This window comes from Dendrobium catenatum, unplaced genomic scaffold (genome assembly GCF_001605985.2).
Source record: "Dendrobium catenatum unplaced genomic scaffold, ASM160598v2 fragScaff_scaffold_156, whole genome shotgun sequence".
In the NCBI taxonomy this organism is placed as follows: domain Eukaryota; kingdom Viridiplantae; phylum Streptophyta; class Magnoliopsida; order Asparagales; family Orchidaceae; genus Dendrobium; species Dendrobium catenatum.
Window position 1 is genome coordinate 5523507 of NW_021318618.1, and position 16708 is coordinate 5540214.

At 35.1% G+C, this 16708-nt stretch overlaps 1 protein-coding gene across 3 annotated transcripts; it reads left to right on the forward strand.

Annotated features, from left to right (window-relative positions):
* The first annotated feature begins 867 nt into the window (after positions 1-867).
* LOC110113447 (ribosomal L1 domain-containing protein 1-like) lies at positions 868-9166 on the forward strand. 3 transcript variants are annotated; one of them, XM_020846041.2, is made up of 2 exons: positions 868-1946; positions 8735-9166. In XM_020846041.2, exon 1 carries the CDS (start codon positions 919-921, stop codon positions 1846-1848), a length of 930 nt encoding a protein of 309 aa, XP_020701700.1. In that variant the 5' UTR covers positions 868-918; the 3' UTR covers positions 1849-1946; positions 8735-9166. The 3 variants fall into 3 exon arrangements, with proteins under 3 accessions (XP_020701700.1, XP_020701701.1, XP_028548019.1); XM_020846042.2 differs by lacking the exon at positions 8735-9166 and adding an exon at positions 7683-8246; XM_028692186.1 differs by lacking the exon at positions 8735-9166 and adding an exon at positions 7695-8246.
* Positions 9167-16708: the final 7542 nt, after the last annotated feature.

The window sequence follows — 16708 nt, forward strand, 5'->3', positions numbered from 1 at the left end:
TCTCCCTAATCTCGTGAAGCTGGCACAGTTCCCACGCCTCGCCGATGTCGTAATTGCGCAAGAACACCTGAGGTAGTGACACCGCCTTCATTTTTGTTTATCAGGGAAACCAAGCACCCTTGCATAACATCTCCTCCTTTCTTTCTTGGACCAGAAACTTCCCTCTCATTGATTGTCTCCACTATGCTCTGATACCACTTGTTAGATCTTGGAAGAGAAAGAGCTTCTAGATTTCCTTGTTTTGTTGCAATAACAACTTTCCTAAGAAAGAGAGGGAGAGAGGGAGAGCTTTATTCATTCATCTTGGAGCTTATTACAAGAGGTTCTCTTCTTACAGCACTCCAAACTTCTATATTTATAACACTAGGAGGATACAATGAATGCTAGGAACAACTATCATAAAATCTGAGCAATACATAACAAAGATAAAAATAATCGACTACATTTTGGCACTCATTGTGGAATCTCTATAAGGAATATGATGAGAACACTTTTGTAATGGTGTTTAGAATTAGTTTGTAGAGTTGATGCTAATAAATGAGGTCAATTTTCTTTTTGTTTAAGAAGACAAAGCTTTAAGCTTTTTTTTTTTCTACAAACATAGTAGGCCAAGAAGCTATTTCTGAAAAATAATCTTATCAAATTCTTTGATTTTTCTTTAAGGATAAATTTATTGAAAACCGAACTAATAATGTTTATCTAATATATTTTTATATGAATGTCTTGATTGGCTAGACAAAGCACAAGCTGATGAATTGTAGCTCAAATAAACTTGAAAATGAAGAGCTTCAATGTTATAAAAATTCTTCATAGTACTATTATCATCGTAGATGCCCAAATAATTTCTCAAGACAAATATGATAAATAAATATTCAGCTAGCGCACAACGATTTCAACCTAAGCCAAGCCTCCGCCACCATGGCCGACGCTCCCCGGTCACCACCTCGATCCCGCCTAGGCCGTGCAGCAGCGTCAAGAGCCGTCGGGTCCCTGCTCAAATGGATCCGAGCCCAACGAAATTCTAATAACATCGCCGCCGCTGGCCACGACGATTCCATCTACCTTATCCTCACCCTCACCAAAACCCCACACAAGGTCCACTCCAAACCCTACCGCATTCCCCTTCCACATCCTATTCACGACCCTTCTACTGTCTCTCTCATTCTCGACGATCGCCCGAACTCCCTCCTCACCCTCTCCGCCGCTCGCGACCTCGTCCGCTCTCTCTCCATCCCTATCTCACAAATCCTCTCCCTCTCCGATCTCCGCTCTGGAATCCTTCCCGGCGGTGAACTTCTATTTGTGGACCGCCGCATCGCTAGGCTTCTACGTAGCTTTGACAAGAAGGGGAAGAACAAGAAGAGTAAGAGGAGTATGCCTGTGGAGGTAGATTTCACGCGGAAGGTGTGGCCGGAATATGTGAGACGAGTGTGCTTCTCGACGGTGCTTAATCTCGGCTCCGGTACGTGCTGCGGCATTAGGGTGGGGAGAGCGTCGCAGGGAAGCGATGAGATTGTTGACAATTTGATGGCGGCGGTGGATGGGGCGGTCCAGAATGTTCCACGGAAGTGGTCGAGTGTAAAGGGTTTCCATCTCAAAACATCGGAATCGCTGGCTTTGCCGATTTATGAGAAGAGTAATTGGCCTCAAAAGAAGCTGGGTGATGATGACAATGATAACGATGAGGATAGTGTAGAAGAAGAAAGAGTGGAGGATGAAAAACATAGAAAGACAAAGAGGAGGGCTGAGGGAGCTACCGGGAAGAGAGCAAGGGATGAGAGTGAGTCGGGTGGTGGAGAGGTCAGAAAGATCAAAAAGAAGATTTTGGGATATGGCGCTGGCAGATAAATGTCTCTTGAAAGAAAAATTTCTTTCAGTAAATTTGGGTTGCAATTCATTTGGGAGAGGTTAAGAGAAGGCGTTCCACTTGTGCTCATCTTCTGCAGGTTCTGTTACTTATTTTTTGTTCTGATAGTTTCTTCTAGTTGAGTGTTTTAATTTCTTGTCTTATTGGAGATGATTTTGCTACTTCTCTGTGTTTCCACTGTCATTTCAAGCGTTATATAAACTTTGTATAATGTCATTGAAGAATAGAAATAATTTTCCGATTACTTTTTTAGACTCAATTTATGATATTTGTCAGTAACACACATTTCTTTTCTTTTTAATTTCTAAGTTCTTTGTGTGAACTTTATGAGTTATAATTGGAATGACATATCAAAGGACCAAACTTGTTCAAGTTTTAAAACCCTTTCTACAAAGTATCTCTAACAACTAGGTTGCAACTCAGTATGTTCATTTCCATCATATTTTATACCATATCTGACCTGAATTAGATCAGAACCGAATTTGATTCAAATTGCTTCAATTCTCAGGTTCAAATTTATACTACCTGCTATTTGCTTAAACAAAATAAACGATTAAAGTTGAAGAACAAAAATATGGATCATAATTTGGCTATGAAATACCAATATGTAGATTGCCTACATAAAATTATGCTCTTTTGAATTTAATAGAAATGATAATATGACCATCAATCATTCATTCAAAATCAAAATTATAGAGACATGATTAAAATCCATTTCATAATTGAGTAGAAATAAATTTTAGCCATCTTTATATTAAATTAAAAAAATGCAACTTTTGTATACTTCATTTGGTCATCATCTTGAACATAACAAAAACTAATAATATGCAACTATTAACCACTTAATTTCTTATTTACTCATATCACCTGTCCAAATTTTAAACTTCTACATCAGATTCAATTTAGTTCTAGGTTATTTGATTGTCACAATTGAGAACTGACTTGTTAAATTGGTTTTAAGCATTTTAAGAACCAATATCAAATTGACTTGTATCAAAACCAAACCAAATTAATCATCTTGGTTTGGTTTAGATTATTTCTTTGAATCTTCAAATATTTGCACATTCCTATTAACAACTTTGTGCCTAAAGTGGGAACTAGACAATGAGGGGCTTTTTCTAGGACCATAGTCCCTGTGATGCATGATTTTGTAAATATGCTCCACTTTAGAAGAATAAAGGGTCTATTCATTTAATTTTTTTTAATATAACATCTCATGAAGGCTTTTTTTGGCACCACCTTTTTTTTTTTAATTTCCAAATTGTATAAGAGCTACTTTATAGGGCATAATTTTTAGGCAAATAATAAAAAAGGTAGGGAAAAAATTATAAAAAAGTTTCATTCAAACAACACTCACCTTCCTTATAATAACTTATCCTATTAGAAAGTAGGTTTATTGGTGAACCAAAGGAGTATTGATACTAGTTTTGTTTATCAAATTTTGCTCTCGTCGAAGTTCTTATGATTACCCACTATAGATGATTATTTTCCATTGTTCGCCCTTATCTAAGTTACTGTTGACCTATGACTGTCGGCCAAACCAAAAACCTACATTCAGACAAAGCCATTAACCCCATAGCTCTAACTGAAACCACACAACCCACGGCACTTAACTTCTCATTCCACCTCAGCCACGATCGATCCTATAACCGCCCACGATCGCACTCCTCTCGGCAGAAACTGCTCCTCACGACTCAAAATAAAAAAACTCTCCCTCATTTTCTCTCACACTCTGAGAAGCGCGCTCACAGAAACTCTCTCACGCTCTCATACACGCACAGAGACGCTCTCAAAAGGAGAAGAAATTATAAGCAAGAGGTTTTTGGAAGACTCACGGGGAACGAATCGTCAAGCACGTCGATCTCGCTGGACTCGCCATCCCTCCCTTCGACGTCTGCCTTTCCCCATCTGAACTCCAGCAAGCCGTCATCCTCTGTCTTCTACAAGCCCGACGTCCATTTTAGTATCCCGCTTCGATTCACCGGCCGATCCCAATCCGATACAAGACTCCACCCATTTCGACTGCCTTCTAGTCTTGATTGCAACCGTGCCCTAGCCGACCCTCACCGCATACTCCGTCCAAAATCTCGCCGACTCCAGCCAAACTCCGGCCGCCATCTCCTCTTGCAAAGCCGACGCCATCCGATCTAGCTTGCGCCTATAGGAAACCAGAACTCAGATCAAAAAGTCCTCACAAAATGAGGGCGAAATCTCTGGGTAGTGTCTTATCTAAAACCCAATCTGCCTTCTGAAAATTCCCCCGGAACCTAATCCCGTTAAAACTCTCTGCCGTCATTGTCTCACAAACACTTAATAGAAAAATAGACGTATGGCGTGGAGAGGCCGGGATCAACAAACATAAAATGGAATTTTTCGGAGCCCACAGTTACCTAATTTTGAAATTAGGTCGAGCAACAATCCAGATTAGGCAACTTTGTTCTCATCTCTTGAGTTGGGTTTCACGTAGATACTACTAGGATTTGCTATATATTGACAAGTCATTGTCTATATTAAGGCGCCCTTTGTAATAAGTGAGTAGCTTGCTGTGATTGGATGAACTTCTAGTTTTTGTATGATACTTCTTGATGGAACTCTGAAGGATAGTTTATAAACCTTTGGTTGTCCTTCCTATGCCAAAGCTTGATCAATCTGGTTAACATTCCAAGCCCACTTCTACCCAAATTTTCATTTTCCCTCCAAAATTAAAAAATACATTAAGTATTCTACAAATTCCCAAAAAACTCCCAAAATATAGAGTAGATTCTTCAATCATGGTAGGAAGGAACCCCAATACTCATTTTGTTTAAATCGCCTTAAGGTTGGGCAAAAATTATCAAAATAATCCTTTTTTTTTTTGGGAAAATTTAAGGCCTAGGCCCATTTCATTCCAGCAAAAAGAATACAATAATAAAATTAACTACTACCACAACTTGCCAGTAGTAGTTATCCAAAACTATCAGCTAAAAAAGGCTGCTAAACAAAGATAAAACCTCTTACATTCTATCAGCATAGCTGCAAAAATACAAAAGAAAAACTGTAATTCTAAATATTAATAGAGCCTATCAGACAGTCTTATCCTGCAGAATACTGTGAAATGCGCACTGTTGAGACAAAATTGGCGTACGTTATACGGGTGTGAACCGTCAAAAAAGAGCTCCCAAGCCTTAGAAACACCTGGACTCAGATATAATATATCAGGATTTGAAGCATACAAAATTCCCTGGTTGCCCGTAGATCTTCCAAGGGAAAAAACAAAAATTTGGGAGCATCATCATCGTCCAGGAGGCTTCAGACAACGATCTGGGGCAGTTGCAGCATATGGGCCAAAAAATAAATATAGAAGCTGGCACGAAGAGAACCTGCCAACCTACAGTAATTCCATTAAATCCATAGAATTCCCCCATTTTAATGTTTTCTCACATAAGTTTCTCTTTATGATATGCAGCAGAGATGTGTCGCAATTGAAGGAGTTACCAAATCTCCTACCATTCCTCTCTTTCCAAATATGATAAATAGCACAACAAACAGTCACATAAAAGTAATTTTTAACCTTCGCATTGCCTTTGTATTGAACTTTAACCCAATCAAAAACCTGCATAATAGATGGCCTGAAAAGAAAGTATTTCGTTCCAGGTAATAAAGCAGTAAGTATGGAAAAAGTATAAGAGCACTCAAAGAACAGATGTGTGACAGTTTCATTAGAAATCTCCTCTCAAATAATAACCATATGTTTTTAAATTTTTAATTCCAAATTCTTGTATTTTTATTGTAGAAACCAAAAAACAAAAAATTTCCTCTAACTTGAAATATTCAATTTTAGCCCAAAAAATATGAAATTTAGTGGGTTGCCTCCCCTTGACCATATCAACTTTTAAACAAGTCTCAAATCAAAATTCCACCATTTTAATAACTTAGATTTTTCTAAATTATGAAAATGATCTAATATTTTTTTTCTCTAAAAAAATTACTCAATGGGTTAGAAAGTCAATGATTTGGTCAAGAAGAACTATTCAATTTATTCTTAACACTGATATCTACTCTTAGCTCTTTCACGATGACTGTGTTGATATAAAATCACATCTCAATCAAATTTTACCCACCAACCAATTCTATCTTTTAGTCGCCCAACTTGAGTTTTACCTCTAATATCAAGCTACTAAGATCTCTAACTCCCCATATACAATCTCATATTGTAGTCGACCTTCCTATTTTCATCGGCCCTTAGCCCTCAACCCCTAAAATTATATAAAATGCCCCTACAATATAAAAACATATGAATAACCTATAATTTTACAAAATCTATAAAAACGCCGAAAATTTAACACTGGGTCACTTCAAATTTTCAAAGCAACCTTCACTTTATGTATATTTGACCCAAGCTCACAAAGAAGCCAATATTGTATCAATCTAACCAAACAAAACCTAGCACAAAATTTTATACTAGCAAGAGCATGTGTTGTTATCTTTAACAGAGTGGCCAATTTGATAGCGACAACATTTATATTGTGGTTACAACCAAAGTCCAATTTATTCCCTAATATCATGCATTTGAACTTTTGATCCTTCTTGATGATAGCGAACAAAGCCTTTCTTCATCTTGTGTTGGCTTGAAATTGGTTTTTAATCAACTTCCATCCCCCAATCTATGAAGTCTCCTTAGACAAATAAACTCATGGCTATAAACAAGAATTTTCTAGCTAGGTTTGGTCTGCTGCTACCTTCGATACAGTCCATGATTTCCTGAGATTCTGCAATAATAAGATCTTAATCAAGTTTGTTATTCTCCCACAAATTGAACTCCTTCGAGCATGGGAGCAAAGTATCTCCTTTTTGCACTAAGAAAGCCATCGTAGCACAAGTCTGTTTGAGAGCCTACACCACTTGCTTTAATTTAGAGTTCTATCTCTATTAGGAGAGAGAATTGATCATGAGGGCCTGTGTTTATAGAAAACGTTCAAACTAGGAACTTGAAGTCCTCATAAGAGACCAAATTCTCTTGGTCATGCTTTTATCATTGGCTTAATCTTTTACTTGACAGAAATTTGCTCCTCTGCACGAGTTTTTTTCATTCCCAAACTTGAAGTGCTTAACTTTTTAGAACCAATAACCTTTTATTATTCCCACTAGGAAATGTCACAGGCATTATATAGGGATAAGGATTGAACTATTGCCCCCTTTGATGACTATATGTTATGCTTCTATGCGGGTCCAAGTGAAATGGTTAAGTCAAAGACTTGAACGATCATTTTGCAATGTATGTCAATAAGTTATTGTTCATCTAAGTGAGTATGATCCACTGATGTGATATTTTAATGGATAAAAATAAATTCGTGTGGAATTGTTATGGTATGAATAGACAATAGAGGAATGCATCTCAAATATAAATCTTGTAGCAATATTTTATAAAATATCTTGGCTGACACCCTTTGATGCCTCATATTAGATCACCAATGATGAATTCTTATTTGATTTAGAGTCAACACATTCTAAGTCAAAATCACTTCATCGAATATGATTGCCCGGAGAATATGGCCAACATGCTAAATAATGCACTTGTTTGAAAGTGGAAATTTTTAGTGTTTATTGTGATCCAACTTTTTTTTGTGTTTTTTTATTAGTTTTATATAGGTGTACTTTCTTTAGGCATTTTTTTGTATTGTCTTGTATAGCCTTTGCTTTGTGCATTCCTTTATGTCTATATATGGACATAACGGTTATAATATTTGCTAAATGCTAACCCAAGCCAAATAATCAGAATTAAGTTCAGTGTTTCCTTTCCAAGACTTATGCTCTCTCCCTCTCTCTTTCATTTAAGAACTCCTACAAGAATTCCAACAAATTGGTATCAGAGCCTGGTGGAAGTGATCTCAAGGTGGAAGAAGGTTATTATTCAAAAAGGGAAGAAGAGGAGATGATTTGAAGCGGATCGCACGGGCAATGTTGCACAAGGAGATCTCGTTTTTGTAGTCTGTGTCCGCGTGCAGAGAAGAGGCCGAAGCAGATCACATAGAGGCGGATCACGGACGCAGGCTTGAGGGATCAAGCCAACAGAGTGCCTAGGTTAGACGCACGGGTCACGGGAGCACGGGGAAGGGCTGCGTGTGGAGTTGGTGCTGGTCACATGAGGCGGAGCAAAGTGTGCGTGAGACAAGAACCTGCATTCTTTCCTCCTTTTCCATAACTCCGATCCTCACCCCCGAGCACCTGGGTTTAAAGTAATAAAGGCTAGATATAGCCCACAAGCACGTGTAACAACTAAATGTGGGTATTGTTAGTACTCCCAAATAGTGTTGGTGAGCTAGATATAGCCCACAAGCATGTATTTAACGGACGCTTGTGGTTGCCCCAATTCTTCAATTAAATCCTAATACTTAGTTCACAATTGGGTTTTGGTAGATCCTAGTTTTGTGCCAATTTTAGGTTTAGTTTGGGACAACTTTCTTATTACTTTCTAAAGTAACGTTTTAGTATAAAAAATTTTTATTCAAAAATTTTTTGTACTAAAAAATTACTTTAGAAAGTAGTAAGAAAGCTTCCCCAAACGAACCCCTAATCAAAATTTGATAAAATTAGGATATAGAAGATGCAGATATTAAAGGATCTTTACATTGTGTATGGAGGATTTTAGCTTAAAGCTTATTTAAAATCCATTTAAATAGGCGTACTGAACATCCCCTTCAAGTGGTAACTTCAACTTTCTGCTGTTTTGTTTTATGTGCATGCAAAAAAAAATTTCTACACCTCATGATCATGGGACATATAGTTGTTGTTCTAAGATTTTGATACTTAAGACACAAGACTCTTTACATGTATATGGAGTGACTCAGGAAGCAAACTCATATTGAAATGGAGAGATGTGAACTTCAGGTTTATGATCTCGAAGGCTACCCTCAAATTGCAGGCATGCTGTGGTAGGTTGCTACCTTTAATGATAAGAGTTACCTTCTGAACTTCAAGTTTCCTTTTGCTGAACCCAGAAGAAGATTTTACAAATCCCTAAACTTACAAATGGTCCTTCATTGGTTCCAGAAGGGCCGCTTGTATGCCTTTGCCTATAGTACAACACCCCTTCTGCCTTATAACTGAGTTTTCTAACGTTACTGATGGCTCCTGGGCATAGTTTGTATGGGCTTTTTTGGCTTCCTATTTCATGATGTTCAGGCGGCTTCTGTTCGATTTTATTTATATATTCTATTATTCTTGTTGCATTGGAATTTGTATCTGAATTGTATCTTGTTGGATTGTAACTGGGTGGTTTTCTCCCTATATGTCTATTTGGCTTTGTTCTGCGTTTCTTTCTCCTTATTTTGCAGTTTTGATTTTTAGTTCTAGTAGTCATCTGGCTGGTATTGAAATGGTTTCACCTTTGCCTTATATTTGTTTTCTGCCATATGCACTTGCAGGTATTTTCTCTGATCTATTTTATTTGCTTCATTAAATATGTGCACTTGCAGGCATTGAATTTCAATTTTCGTGTAGTCTTTGTGGAGGTTCATACTCATTCAAAAAAAAAAGTCCCTTTTTTCCCAACATAGAGCTGATATTTTTTTGTTCTATATTATTCTTTATGTTATTTTGTCATTTAATTGTTTAAGAAAGAGTTTAGTTCTTTTTTGTTAGGTTAGTGACTAGTAGAGTCATGATAAAATTTTACTTAGGAGTGTAATTGAGTCAAGCTGATTAAATCTCGACTTGATTAATGGCTTGTGAATCAAACTCGATTAGCTGATGAAGCTAAGCTTGAGTCAATCCTTTCTCAACTCGTTAACTTGTTAGGTGGCTTCTATTTAGTGATTTTTAAAAAAATATTACTATAAAATAAAGTTAAAATATGCTAGCATTCAGGATTTTAAGTATAAAGTTAAACAAAAAATTAATAAAAAACAAATCTCTTTTACATATATTTAGCAATTCTTTGTTTTTTTTTCATTATTTTTATTATTTCATTATAATGATTATTTGAATCATAATCATTTTATCTTTCTTTTCATAGTAAATGAGTTGAATAGTGAGCTGGCTTTAACTTGTAGAATAAAGCTCGAACTCGATTAAATAATAAAGCTCAAGTTCAAGTCACAAGGGTGACTTAGGCTTGATTTGACTTGTTTACCCTCCTATTTTCACCAGCCTTTTGGCTTATGGAGTATTACTTTCTTCTAAAATTTTTGCATGATTTTTGTCGTGGCATTTGTTATCGTGTCGCGAAAAAGTCCTGTAGACCTTTGCTCGATACACTGAAATGGTGTGCTTGGTTAACCATGCTTTTGGACAGCATTAAGCTCCTTCATTATTAAGAGTTAGTTTGGTTCTTATTGTAGAGATCTTAAGCAATATCGCACATAGATAATTATTGAACACTATTGAGTTTGTGGTTGTAACTGTGTCATCACTAAGCTTTAGGTGATCTTATCTCTGTTAGCCTCATGAGCCCATATGAGCTCTGGCTTTTGATGATTATAAATAAGCTGAGGAATTTTGGTTTGATTGGTTTTATATGAGTTTGTGCAGGTAATATGTATTCCAACATTATACTTCAAGCACATCAGGACAAAGCTATTGGCTTAGAACATTGTAAGTGTGAGAGCAAAACAAACAAATTATTGAAGTCTGTTAGCAATTAAGAGCAAAGAGATTTTTAAAATCACTAAGGTTTTGTTTGGAATAGTTTTTTTTTTTTTTTAAATAATGTTTTAAGTACAATTTTTTTTTTTTCAAAATTTTTTTTTTCTCAGATGAAACATAAATTTAAGTGCTTTGTTAAGGTAATTAATGTTATAAACATATTTTGTACTAATTTTTCAAGTAAAATATTTTAAAAATATTATATAATGCCTTATTAATATTTCACAAACTTATGTTTTCAAAAGTAGATTAAAATATGAAATGTGATTTTATTTTCATGCTTCTTCTGCAAGCTTTTGTGGGCTTTAGCAAAGTTTAAGGGCCTGTTCAACCCAGAGGATTGTTGGATAATTTCATTATTTATGGACCTGCTCTGGTCTTTGCATACCCATTAGTGGGCTAATTCAAGATCATATTCTGTATTTTGGGCTTAAGCCCTAAACTACCTTTAAGTATTTTCAATATCAAAATGAAATTTGCAAAATATATTTAAATTCATCTTCAAAATAAATTAAATAATTTGAAATTATCCACTGAATATATTTCAAATATATTTTAAAATAAGCTAAGTAGTTTGTTCTTATTCAATTTCTATTATTTTGTAATTGTATTTTTCTAAGCTAAAATGTGAGGCAGTCAAAGCTTTTGCCTACTTAAAAGACTTTTTAATAGCCTACATGTTTGTAGTATGTTGAAGTCATATTTGACCATTACACACCATCAACATTGTAAACCCTCAAAATAGCTAACAAATGCATCTACGGAAGATCGAAGAAATTGTCTTGTGTTGTCTTAGGCTTTATTTGGATCAAATTTTTAATTGCGTGTGTTATAAGAAAATTAGTTAGTAAAAAAAAAATATTTGAAAGATATTTTTTTCATCGCTCTTTAAAATTTTTTACTTTCTAAAGATGTTTTTGAAAAAATATTTGTAAGTTTATGGGGTGTTCTAACAAGGAGCAATTATTACATCCGGTGTCCGAATGTGTTCAGAGACCAATAACCACGCGCCACGTCACCTAAAACTCGGTATTGCTCGGTATACATTCGGACCATTCGGTTTTTGACCGGATGTTATAATTTCTCCCTAACAAGGACCCAACTCCGATTGACTATTAAGGTTTTATTTAAGATAACTTTCTAATGCTTTGTAAAATAGTTTTTTAGTACAAAAATTTTTTGAACTAAAATTTTAAAAATATTTTGTTCTAAAAAATAATTTTAAAAAATAATAAGAAAGTTCTCTCAAACGGAAGCCCAAGTTCATGCTGGCAATGTCTGCTTGTAATTTTTACATTAAATAAAAATAAATGTTTGCAGCTTTTAATAGAAACTATTATATAATGGCCAAGATTATTCTTTAATGTTAGCCTCTTAAGATTAAAATTTTTCATGTAAAATAAATTCAACTTAAAGCAATATCAAAAGCCCCATTAAAAAAAATATATTTTGTCAGCCTTTTTTTTCAAGATAAAAAAATGGTATGCAGACATAATCTAAATAATGTTAGCATAAACTTGGCATCAATCTAAACCTCACATGCATATGTGAATGCTTAAGGGGCACTGGAAATTCCTTTTTTTTTGTTAAAACTTATAAAGGGGCCTACGTATTATTAATTAAAAAGATTATAAGTTCTTGAAGGATTAAATGCTCTCTACAACAAAGAAAGTACAATCATTAAAATAAAACCTAATGAGTCAATGATTCTGTATAATACAAGAACAGAAAAAGAAAAAGATCAGGGAGGCAAGAACCTAACCCTCAAAAAGTGCCCAAACTTAATCTTAATTGGAGTCCCCAAGGAACAAATAAAAACCATCAAAATTCTAGCCAAAGCATGTGTGATCCAAAATGCATCCAACACAAGGAGAAAAGGCTGCAAACCACTTATAAATCAAATAACAAGCAGAAAAACAAAGATTAAAAAATGCCTAAAGGGAGACCAAGCCGAAAGGCCACCTCAAAGATCCACACTCAACATCTCTAGCCAGCAGACGACCTGCAAAAAAACTAAAAGAAAGAGTAAGTGAACTGAACATAAAATTAAAAAAACCAAGAGACGAACAACCAAGCTGACCAAGATAACAACCGATAAGCCAAACAAGACAGCAAATGAAACCTAAACACAATGCGCCAAGCTAACCAAGCCAACTAGCCAACCATGGAGCAAAAAATAATCTATCGGACAATGAAAACAACTGAAACACCAAGCTAACAAAAATAATCAACATGAACATAGCATAAATAATAGATGCTCAACACCAACCATGCACCCCCAAAGAGCCCCAAAGAGCCAACATCATAGATGCTAACCAACCAAACGACACGACAAGGCAAGACCAAAACAGAAGCAGCAAAAGCTCAACATTAGAGCCAACCAAGACGACAAAAAAGAAACCAAAGACCAACCAAAAGAACTAAGCATTAGACTTAGATCTAGTAGTTATGCCAAAAAAATATTTAAAATTCTTCAACAAGCTTCTGTTTTACTTTTCTTGCCTAAAATTTTTGAAAAGCCATCATTTTCAACTTGCACAAAATTCAAATATATGTCATGTAGCAACACATTACATCTACCATCATTAAGTTCCCCATCACAGTAGTTATCACTCGAAAGATCACAAAACCAGTCAAAATGGTCCAAAGGGTCAACAAAGGAAATCACCGGCCATTGTAACCCACCACTCAAATTTATAAACACATCATTAGAAATAATGGAGACCCATAGGTTAATAATAGGGACCCAATTAAAGACGTCCAAACCTTCAAGAAGGATATCACGAGAAACCACAGGATAAGAACCAAATGCCACAATCAACATGCTATTACCAACTTGAAGATCCAAAAATTCAACAATAGGGGAAGAAATTAAAGGATTACCATCATACATAGCTAGGAACAGGTTAACAAACATATCCATATTATTGACCTCACAATCCATAGCATAAGAAGAATTAGCAACATAGGGAATAACCACGGGAGGAGCTATATTATTTTTTTTCATTGGCTCCATTAGATGGGTTTAAGAGAGAGATATGTGAATTCATTGCTAAATGCAATTTTTTAAATGGAATGTTAGGTTCATTCAAGGCCAAGTCATTGGATCCCATAGCAGGAACATAACAAGTAGCATTTATTTCTGGGACATGTTTAGGCACAACAGTCTTCTTCAAATGAGGATGTAAATAAAAACATTCTAATTTTTTGTGATCAATGGACTTACAATGAACACAAAATTTTGAGAAATCATCTATTAACACCTTCTGAATATAGACAAATTTTTCTGGACCAATCCAAACTAAATTAGGATATTTTTTGGTAATGTCAAGTTCAACAAGAATACAGGCCATCGACGGCCTGGAGCTAATGGCAGTGGAATTATTTGTTTGAATCGGCCAGCCATACAAAGAACCTAAGCCTTGCAGAATGCAAGGAGAAAATAAATGGGTGCGGAGATACATGAACGAAATCAAAACTGTATTAATCAGAGGGGCTCCTATGAGATATCAAGAAAATGATACCATTTTATGAACTTCATAAAGCAATTATTAATATAATACAATCTATGCATAAACTATCATAATCCATATCATTGAATAACTTGATCAGACATGCCTCTGATCCAAGTGGGTGATCAAAAATTCACCTGAAAGCTTCAAGTTGAAAAATGGTTTACATATAGAATCTAAAACTTTCCAACTAGGGAAAATTCGAAAGGCTTACCAAGATGTTGAACTTCCTCATCTGAAATCCATAAAGCTTGTAAACCCTGAATAGTAGTATCCTTTAGATTGATAAAATCATTCAAAGAAATAGAGCCATACAAAACATCTTTGAAACATTTTGATGGATTATTGTAAGAAAGAATGATAGGATCACTTTGATCTCTTGAAAGAAACTTTAGCCATAACAACTGATCCAAAACTCGTTCAAAAAATTTGGGAAAACCACACAAAAAATGTAAAAATTATGCAAAAAAAAGGAGATAGAGAAAACTCCCTTCGACAAGGAGGATGAGACATGAGTGAAAATACGACAAGAAAGAGAGAATAAGCTAGGGCGAAGCCCCAACATATCAGAAGGGAAGGTGACTAGGGCAAAGCCCTAGCAGATCAAAGGAACATTTTAGGAGGAGGTGTGAGGCTATTTTTATTTTTTATTTATATGTTATTTTTTTTATTTTAAATAACAACCAATTTATCTTGTATATCTTCTAGATGTAAATAGAACGATTTGTAAATATCTTAGGATATATGGCTACACAATGTTAATCTCATTCTAGGAAGTAAGTAACTAAATAGTCAAGCTTTTCACCTCTCATGATTAAGAGCGTAAATCTCATACTAAGCTTTTTTCTTGCAAGTAGCGAGATTAGTTCTAAAAAATACTATATACAGCTATCTTAGCCTATGTAGGATAATATGTATTGTAGGACTTAAATTGAGAAACTCCCTTATGAAATATTAAGTTGTTGAAACAAATTTAAATTATTAGAGTTTATTCACAACTTGATAATGTACTCCCACTTTTGGACATTTCCCCTGATCAACTCATGTTTATTTTATTGTGGAACTATAAGATATAATCCTAAATGAACCAGATAAAATAATGAATATAATCCTAAAAAATTTTAATCATATTTTTCATCTTCTTAGTGTAAGTTCATTCAAAATACAAATTTTTGTTATTCTTAGGTATCATTAATGTCCTAGGACTATAATCATTCAATCTTAACTTGCATTACATTACATTACATTGTCTGCTCATCATAAGCTTAAAGTCATGAATTATTACATTTAAGACATTTATGAGTATGCATGAAAGTAAATCACTAGTTATTGATCTTAATTAAGAGTGTGTTATGCTTTTTTTTTATACTTAGGATATATTAATTATAGGAGTTAGCTCCTATGAAAAATCTTAACCTAATAATCAAAACTACATTGTGATGCCATTGACCTCTTTTTGGCATGACCGTTTGATGTAGATCATCATGATTTTTTCTGAAGTTCCATCATAAAATCAAAGGTTTGAACATATCAAAGTAAGGAAGATCAAATGCATGGATATTTAGTGGTTAAAATGCCATTAAAAAGTTGTAATTTTTATTTCAAAACCTAAATTTTATAAATTTTAAATTTCAAACAATTCACTTTGGAATTTAGTATTTCTTTTAATTTATGTTAGAGCACTTAGATTGATTTCCACCTTCCATGGTTGGTGAAGAAACCCCCTCCTTTGAAATGTAAAGAAGCCTTAAAATGTCGAAAGAGGATGGTTTCAACTATTTCCCTCTATATAATCCCCTACCCCTTCTCTGTATCTTAGCTTATTTTAAATTCGAATTTTCTTATGAATTATTATTACACTTAAAGTAATTGTTAGCATTTTTTTAAAAGAGATTCACTTTTCTTTGAGTTTTAGCTAAGTGGCTCGCACTTGGTGCATCCGAAATGTGAGGGACAAGCTATCTTTATATGTATATTGTTCTTCATCTATAAATCTAATAATTCATTATAAGAATTTTCCACACTCCTACATTCACCCATAATTATCATCCCCAAGTGACAAATGCTCATTGAAAATAGTTAAATTTTGTCCTACACTCTTCTCAAATACCTAGTTTCGAGAACGAGAACATCATCTTTAGGCCTTTAGACTCTAAAATCCACTTCATATGCTCTAAAACTCTTCCCACTACACTATCATGACTAACTAAGTCAATATAAATCATTATAATCACCTTAAGTTCCCTCATTAAAATCCTAATCCTAAAGCTATTTTCCACAAAGATGTTATTTATCGACACCATAACCCACCACCAGTTATACTCTTCTTCAAACATCCCAATGGTTCAAGCATCTTTGGGCCCACTTCTGTAGCAATTTAGAGCCTTATCCAACCATAATCATAAGGTTAAATTAATTTGGCATCATGCCAACACTACAGGAAAATCACCCACTTCCGGCGGCTTTTTCCGGTGGAATTTGAGCAGTTTCCGGCGGTTTTTTAATTTTCCGGCGGCTTTTGTGCCGCCGGAAAAAACGGCGTAGGAAAATAATTTCCGACGGCGTTTTCCGGCGGCAAATAAATCCGGCGGTTTGCCGGCGGTCAAAAACCGCCGGTTGAAATAAAAAAAAAAACACACACACACAACCCGCTCCCGCTGAAACCGCTCCCCGGCGGCTCCGGCGGCACGCCAGCAACCCGCTCCGG